General features: G+C 46.6%; 1 protein-coding gene across 2 annotated transcripts in view; it reads right to left on the reverse strand.

The window, feature by feature from the left end:
- DGKI (diacylglycerol kinase iota) overlaps window positions 1-5,015 on the reverse strand; it is a gene marked incomplete at its 5' end in the record, with an annotated part of 458,035 nt that extends 453,020 nt beyond the window's left edge. For both annotated transcript variants that reach the window (XM_082631691.1, XM_082631690.1), the window contains one exon: window positions 4,612-5,015. In XM_082631691.1, coding sequence (XP_082487817.1) covers window positions 4,612-5,015 — 404 coding nt within the window. The remainder of the gene's footprint in view (window positions 1-4,611) is intronic.
- Window positions 5,016-9,096: the final 4,081 nt, after the last annotated feature.

The following is a 9,096-nucleotide window of genomic DNA, read 5'->3' on the forward strand; positions in this document are numbered from 1 at the left end:
TCACCAAGAAGGCAGGGCTCCCTTTCCACCTTGCTCCCCATCCAGGGATATGGTTTCACCCAGGGAGGGGCTGGCCACCAGCACTTCTCATCTCCAGCCTGCAGTTCTGTCTTCCAGAAGCACTATTCCAGGCAGGCTTGGACAAGAGAACCTGTCTTCTTTCCTCAACTCAACTCCCATGCACAGAGAGGAAACTCTAGTCCAGGGGCAGTAGGTGGAGAATCTAGAACGAAGGTTTTTATCTGATCCTGAAGTCTCTAAATATCAAACAAATGTGTAAAGAGCAGACCAAAAATTTTAAAAATAAAATAAAAGTATTTACAAAGGAGGATGCTTCATACTGATATTCAGGAAAAGAAAACTACCCCCCATACAATATTGATTCCCATGCAAGGAAGAACAATGTCCATGCTCTCCTACTTGGCTTTCAACATTCTAATAGTCTTTCCTTAAAATCACAATCTTGTGTTGCAGGATAATACTCAAAACGGAAATACTTTGTTCTTATCAACCTGTAAAGAATGAGAGACCCTTTTTTACCTTACAGCATAATCTAAGACGTTAAAAGCTCCTTGCTGCTACTTTTATCTCATACCAAAAACTCCCTTTCAGGAAGGTCTGGTATTACCATCCTGGTTTATAAGCAGAGAAACTGAAGCACAGGCATTACTATCTCATAAGTAATGGTAACTGTCCAGTCCTCCTTACAAACAAAATCACACTTCAACATTTATTCTGTGCTGCTCAAAGAGGTACAGACAGGCCAGCTCTTCACTGGATCTAGGTTCACCTACACAACTCCTGTGTAGTTTTTATTAAAAGGCATATAAAATTCTAACCTGGGTATCTTCACAGACATGGCAGGTGTCATGTAGGTGGTTTTGTTCTCAGAAGCAAAAGCAATATATTTTCTGGTGATCATGAATTTATATTCATTTCTATCTCAGAAAGAGTACAGGAGTTACTTAAAGTTATATGGTCAAAGGGACATGGTCCAAAGAACAAAGTATACAAGAGCTAATAAATAATGACCTGTGATATATTACAGAAGAGGTAAAAGAACAGCTTACGCTACACACACACATGCAAACCCAGACACCCAAGGGAAGAGTTCGAGCCAGAAGTGAATGGTTAGGGAAGCATGATGGGGTGTAAAGAAAATGTCATTTAGAGTCAGATCTGGGTTTAAAGCTGCCTCTTACCCAAGGTCTAAGCCTCAGGTTCATTTGTTTATAAAATGGAAATAACCATAATCACATCATAAAACTGTCATTGAATAGTAGATACGATATAACATGCAAGAATACTTAGTGCAGTGCCTGTACACAGAAGACAACGAACATCAGCTACCTTCTCCTTCCCCTCCCCTGCATGTTTCTAAATGATTTTTTTTTTTTTTTGGCTGACTTAAATGGGAATTCTTACAGTGGTTAAAAAAAAACAGTTCCTACACATTACATAGTCATCGGCACATATGTATCTGTTGCAGCACCATAATTTGCAAAGAAAAAGGAAGTAGTAATTTTAAGAGAAAAGTACCAGCTCACTTGCACTGCCTTCTAAAACCTTCAGCTTTACAATCTACCGAGACTATTTGCTCTAGGGGAGCAGAATCTGAAATAAAGGAAAAATTCTCCTGAGAAAAATGGTTCCCAAAAAAAGAAAGAGAAGATAATGAGGGGAAATCAAGGGGTATATAAAGGAGTTTATTTTACTTAACAAAGTAAAAGTCGAGCAAAATGAATAATCTGCCTCCAGAAATGGTTATTTAAAGGTTTTCTGTAAAGGGCTCTGGTTCCTAAAAAGACAGGAGTCATTGCATATGCCCACCCACTCCTCATTTATTTTTAAACCCTAGCTTATAGGTTCCTTAGCAACAGAAGAAGCAGAGGAGACCCCCCCACACACACGCACACCATCTCCCCCAGCCCCCTTCTTCTCTCCTGTCAAGTGTCATTCCGCAAATACCCATGTTCTTCTAAAGATTTTTTTGACCACCTGCAGATCTCTTCTTCCCCACCTCAAATGATCCCCCTTACACAGCAGCGACACTTCACACCCTAACTCAACCCCTTCACTTAGATTCCATTCTGTGAGGTCTTCCTGACCCCTCTCCATCACCTTCCACCAGAAGCCATCCTCAGATGCCCCCCAGAAGTGAGGGGATGTGGTCCTCACTGAGAAGCCAATGCCCAGCTCCAGCCAAAGCTGCTCTTTTCTTTCAGACCATTCATTAACCCACCAGCGAAATGGCCAGGCCCAGCTACATCTGAGTCCAACATAAATGGCTGCCCTGGTGAATGGGTAGGCCATTCACCATGATTCTAAAAAAGTCATCATCATCATCAAAATGGAGACGCTCTCCAGGTTACCCAGGACAAACACGTGCCCGATGAAATACCTACCTTCTGCTGTCTTTCCTCTGACTTTGGGACTGCCTGGCCTTGTTCGGCTGGGCATGGCTTATGAGTTCAAAGATCAATTGTTCAGCCTTTGGAAAAAAAGAGCAGCGCAGCAATCCTCAGATATTAGTGTGCTTATGCATTGCCTGAGGAGCCTGTTAAAAATTCCTACCCACAGAGAGTTTGATTTTGTAAGTGTGGGGTGGTGGGCATTTTTAACCAGCCACCTGAGGTGATGCTGTTGCAGGAGCCTTCCTGAACTGGGGACTGTAAAGCTTTATTTAAAAGGAAATGATGTTCACAAAGTGGGATCCACCTCTGTGGATTGTAAGGCAGATGCGGTGTTATCCTTTTGCTAGAAAAACACCATGTCTGGGTCGATGTCTATGTTTGCGTGTGCACATCCTTACACATGCATGTGTGAGCATGCAACCCAGAAAGCCATGGCCTCACAGAGTACTCATTTCCAAGACAGAGGCTCAGGGAATGACCCCTGCCAAGAAGCGAGCTGAAATGATTTCCCTTGCAAACTCTGGCTTTGTAGCCCTACCCAGTGAGGTGTCACGATGATGAATACCAACGACACAGGAACGATTCTGGGCCCAGGAGCCCAGACCCACAATGTGCTCTGCATTATCAACTGTCCCTTCCAACTCGCAGTTCCTAAATTAGGCTGAATGTAGCCCCTGGTCCCCTAAGGGCCAGACAGGCCATCATAGCTAAGAAGTAGAACTGCCTGTGTCCTAGCATACCTCCCTAGAGCTACCTCACTCTCCACCACGTGTCTATTTTTAGAAACCAAAAATATAAAAAGAAAGATCCATTTCATCCTGATCTACATGAGTAACTAAAAGAGCAAGTCAGGTAGGAAACTCCCTCAATGCACAGTGAACAAAATGCACATGGGGGATGAGGGAGTAACACCCTCCCCAGGAAGGCCGTTTCGGAGTCGTCAGGAGCCAACACTGAGACACAGAGCACATGCCCTAGTGACCGGGGCCTCCAGTCCAGGCAATGCCAATGGGGATCCCGGTGATTCACACACATGCTCCCAGAAATACAACACACACCCTCACAAACCCACACACCTCTGTCATCTGCTTTTGCTTACATAACACCACATGGTGTGACAGGCTTAAAACTTTATAAGCACTTCTGGAAAGGACTGCTAACTTAAAATGAGGAGGGTCACAAGGATGCTTTTACTGACCCCTTTTCAAGAAATACTCCAAGGCCAAGGAAGTGCACATCTTTGTAATTCTGTGCTTACCACCTCAACTTTTAAAATTAACAAGCAGTAAGGGTCTCCAAAACTCTCCAAATCTACCAATATCTTTATTCTTGCCTTAAGGTGGGGGGCAGGGGGGAGGAGAGAACCTACTGGATCCTCATTTCTCATTCGTGAATCCTGACACAATTTGGGGTAGTCTTTTGGCGTCATTCGGTGGCCATTTACCCCACACTGTCCTTGTCTTGTAAGTACACCCATCCTAGGGGCAAGCACGGCCCCATTCTCTCCCCCACCCCTTGCTTGCCAGCAGGCTTCCCAAGTAGTCCTTCTGGGCACACCCAGGAGAGAGGGAGAGACCACGTGTACGTGTGACCCTCCGGAACCAGTTGCGTATCTACAGACACAGATTCACAACGACTCTTCCTTAATGGGATATTTCAATGCAGGTCCAACTTCCATAAGGATTTCTCTTCAGGATAGAACGCTGTTCTTTTCTGCCTGTCCGTGATCTCAAGTATCAAGTTAGTGCCAAAGGTTCACCCAGTAAAATCGGCAAGGTAGGGGGAGTGGTTGAAGATGACCCCGGCGTAGGGACAACTTTGAGGACTTCTCTCAAGAAAACCTGGCATATGTGTGTGTGCACCCCGCTCCCACACACACACACACACACACACACACACGCGCGCGCGCATTTTTACTGTTGTTGTTCTGACCTCAGGGACCCAGTCTTCTCTCCAGTTCCGGGGGGGAAACCTGGCGCACGTAGCTTCCCTCCAGCCCAGAAAGATGGGAATGAGAAGTGAACACATAGCCCAGAAGGGGGAGGGAGAAGGAAAGAGAGAGAGGGAGGGAGGCAGAGAGAGAGAGAGAGAGGGCGCCAGGTGCCCCCAAGTCCGAGGAAGCGCCTTTCGGGGGCGCAGAGCGGGTCTCGCGCCCCGCGGCGGCACCTGCCTCCCGCTGCCGGGCTCGCGTTCCTACCTGTAAGAGACCTGCTTCCGGAAAGTTAAGTTCCGCAGCTTCTCCTCCAGCGCCTCGTCCTTCTCTTTCGGGCCGGCGGCCCCGGGCTCTTCCAGGGCAGCGGCCCCAGCCGCCGCCGCTGCCCCCGCGCCCCTCGGGTCCACACCGCCCTCGGCGCCCAGGCAGCAGCTCCCGGCGCCGCTTCCGCTGCTGCTGCTGCCGCCCGTTGCCCCCTTCTCCTCTGCCGCCGAGGAGCTGGGGTTCATGGCGACCGCTCCGGCGGCCGCGGAGGGAGCCGAGGCGGCGCCGCTGCAGAAGTCGGACAGACGAACAGCGCTGACGGCGGCCGCCACCGCCGGAGAGCGAACAGGTCTGCGCGCCGCTGGCAGGGGCGGCAAATGGCAGCCCCTTCCCGCAGCATCCATCCGCGGCGGCCCCGCACCGGGGCATTGTGGGAAACTCCGTGCCTCCACTCCCCCTCCCCGACCAATCAGAGGCCACCTCCCTCCGCCTGCCCCTCCCTTCCCGCTGCAAACCCGCGCCCTCCCGCCCCCCTGGCCTTTTCCTAAATCGGGGGCACCGGCCAGGGCCGAACCTGAACTCTGCCCTGAGGCGTCGGGTCGCCGGAGAGGTGGACAGAGGGCAGGCGATGAGGAGGCGTCGGGCTGGGGGCGCGGACACTGGCAGCAAGAGAGGAGAGCTCCGGAGGGAAATTCGGAGGACAGCGTGCCGCACCCCGGTTAAGACACGAGGAAGCGGAGACCGGGAAGGGAGAGGTGCCCTGCCCAGGCAGCCGGCCCGGGAGCGGTAGCGCCCACCTTGGTCCCCGTCCCCTGATGCCTGATGTCCGGGGCGGCATTCTCCCCACCGCCGCTACCCGACCGTGCAGAGCCGGAGCCTGGCAGAAGCCTCCCTACGTGGGGAACCTCGGGGGGAATGCAGCGGGCGCGTGGTCGGGGCGAACCTGGGAGAGAATTCGTGAGCAGGGTACATTAAGGGATGAGGAGGAGGTCCAGTTTAAGATGCAGGCGAAGCGCCTACCTCCTCTCTCAGGGCGAGGGCTGGGACCCTTTCATCCCTGAATCCCCCAGCCCAGAGCCTTCCTTACACATAGAAAGATCTTCCGAAACAGCTGTTCATAGATTGAATCGGATCACAGGCCCCTCAGCGAAGCAGAAAGACTGAGAGAATCCAGGAGGCAAAGTGAGGACGTGAGCGCTGGGCGCTGCCGCGGCAGAGCGGAAAGGAAAGGAAGGGCCCGCGCGAGGAGGGGCTTCCCACCTCCGCGGACCCCACTGTCGACACAAAGCCAAGCTTGCCGTCTCTGCAGATTTAATTGTCCACCGGTCTCTTGTTTTTGTTTCTAAGGTTACTGAAAACTCTATGAGGTTTGAATGCTGTGCAACAAAGTGTGTGAGACAGATAGTTTTCCAAATTAGGAATTTTCACGCAAGAATCACTGCTGTCAACAAACACGAGAAAGATTTATACTGAAAGCTAAGTGTAGTAACCAAAATACATACGTATTCAATACATGGACAGGCAATGAGAGAACCAGACCAGGGAAGAACTTCAGGTCGGTGTTGCTGACGCCAAACAAGTTGCTTGATTTTTCCCCCCCTTTATTTTCTCACGACTAGAATTAGGAGATTGAATAAGATACCTCAGAGCTCTCTCAACTCCCCCATTCTGTAATTTGCTGTGAATAAGATACCTCAGATCTCTCTCAACTCCCTCATTCTGTAATTTGCTGCACGTGTACATTATAATAAGCCAAGGGTCAGGGCATTTCCACAGTGGAGTGAGGAAAGGTAATAATAAAAAAAATAATTTAAAAAACAGCTAGTGGTTATTAAGCCCTGGTTTTTACATGATGGATGTTGTGCTAAGCACTTTGCGTGCCTATCTCTGTGCTTTTTACTCTACCCCTCAAATGTATGCTCCCCGTTGCTCAGGCTTATGCAACTAGAAATTGGCAGAACCAGGTATTACACCCAGGGTGCCTGATTATAGGTCTCTGCCCCTCACCCCTCAGCCCCCCGCCACCCCCCACGCAGCGTGCTCCATTTTCAGAGGAGAATGGGCATGTTAGGTGCTTCAACAGTCATGTTAAATGAGATCTGTGACGACCTAGTGTATCGTAACACCAAGGAAATGTCATCTTATCTGAATTACTAGACAGCTTCCTAACTCCTCCTTCCTGCTAGACAGCTCTCCATATGCTCCTCCAATCAATTCTCTAGCTCAACCCCCCAGAGATTTCGGATATGTTTTCCTCTACCTAAAAGTCTTCCAATTACATTGTATTGTCATTAGGGCAAAGTTCAATTAACCCCTTCACTGATTTTCAAGGCCACATTAGTGGGTGGTGTGCCAGCCCTGCCCACTTCCCCTCCACCCTGTCCTGATAGTGTCACTCTGAACTGGACTGTGTACCAGTCCCAGATGCTCTCTGCTCTCTCTGCTCCCATCTTTGCATACGTGGGTCCACTGCCTCCTTTTCTGAGTTCCTCCCATCCCTAATATTAGCCTAGCTAACTACATGGAAACGACCTAAATGTCCATCAACAGCTGAATGGATCAGAAGATGTGGTATATTTATACAACGGAATACTACTCAGCCATAAAAAAGAATGAAATATTGTAATGCCATTTGCAGCAACATGGATGCAATTAGGGATTATCATACTAAGTAAAGTAAGTCAGAAAGAGAAAGACAAATACCATATGATATCACTTATATGTGGAATCTAAAATATGGCACAAATTAACCTATCTACAAAACAGAAACAGACTCACAGACATAGAGAACAGACTTGTGGTTGCCAGGGGGAGAGAGGTGGGGGAGGGAAGGACTGGGAATGTGGGATGAGCAGATGCAAGCTATTATATATAGGATGGATAAACAACAAAGTCCTACTGTTTAGCACAGAGAACTATATTCAATATCTGGTGATAAACCATAATGGAAAAAAATATTTAAAAAAAGAATGTCTATACATGTATAACTGAGTCACTTTGCTGTACAGCAGAGATTGGCACAACATTGTAAATCAACTATACTTCAATAAAAAAATTAAATTAAAAATTAAAATAAATTCAATTTTAAACTATAATATGATGCCATTTTTTAGAATAAACAATTTGAAAATAGATGGTATTGGCTAAGGAGGCAGGAAAACCAACACTTTCTCAAATTGTTGGTAGAGTTTGATATAGTCTCTGATGGGAAATTTGGAGAGATCCACCAATATTTGAAATGGCAACCTAATTGACCTAGCAATTATGCTTCTAGGAATCTGTTCTCTGATATCCTTGAAAGTGTACACTAAAAATTTAAGACTAAAAACAATGTAAATGTTTGTTAATATAGGACTACTTACTTAAATTATCTTTCACCCAAATAATGGAATTCTCTGCAGTCATTAAGAGGAATAAGGCAAACTGATAAGGTATTGATATAAAACAATCTCAAAAATATAACAAAGAAAAACAGGGTTCAGAGTACTTAGTATGCTACCATTTACAGAAAAAGAGAGGATAGCTACAAACATAATATTTCAGGAAAGATACATAAGAAAACAGTGATAATCAGTCAGAGTTGAGTGGCCTTAGCTAGAATCTTGAGTTTTGCCTGATTAAATAAATATATACCAACAGGAGACAGAATGTCTTCCAGGCTAACAGGAAAGCCAGATGGACCAATCAGGTGTGTGTTTGCATGTTTAAAGAGTGTATTAACACAGCCACTATGGAGGTTCCTTAAAAAACTAAAAATAGAACTACCATACGACCCAGCAATCCCACTACTGGGCATATACCCTGAGAAAACCATAATTCAAAAAGAGTCATGTACCACAATGTTCATTGCAGCACTATTTACAATAGCCACGACATGGAAGCAACCTAAGTGTCCATCATCGGATGAATGGATAAAGAAGATGTGGCACATATATACAATGGAATATTACTCAGCCATAAAAAGAAACAAAATTGAGTTATTTGTAGTGAGGTGGATGGACCTAAAGTGTGTCATACAGAGTGAAGTAAGTCAGAAAGAGAAAAACAAATACCATATGCTAACACATATATATGGAGTCTTAAAAAAAAAGGTTATGAACAACCTAGGGTCAGGACAGGAATAAAGACGCAGACGTAGAGAACGGACTTGAGGACATGGGGAGGGGGAAGGCTAAGCTGGGACAAAGTGAGAGAGTGGCATGGACATATATACACTACCAAACGTAAAATAGATAGCTAGTGGGAAGCAGCCACATAGCACAGGGAGATCAGCTCGGTGCTTTGTGACCACCTAGAGGGGTGGGATAGGGAGGGTGGGAGGGAGATGCAAGAGGGAGGAGATGTGGGGATATATGTATATGTATAGCTGATTCACTTTGTTATAAAGTAGAAACTAACACACCATTGTAAAGCAATTATACTCCAATAAAGATGTTAAAAAAAAAAAGTCTACCAACAAAAATGGGCTGCTACACAAAGGAAAAT

This window comes from Mesoplodon mirus (assembly GCF_964341445.2).
Source record: "Mesoplodon mirus genome assembly, chromosome: 9".
In the NCBI taxonomy this organism is placed as follows: domain Eukaryota; kingdom Metazoa; phylum Chordata; class Mammalia; order Artiodactyla; family Ziphiidae; genus Mesoplodon; species Mesoplodon mirus.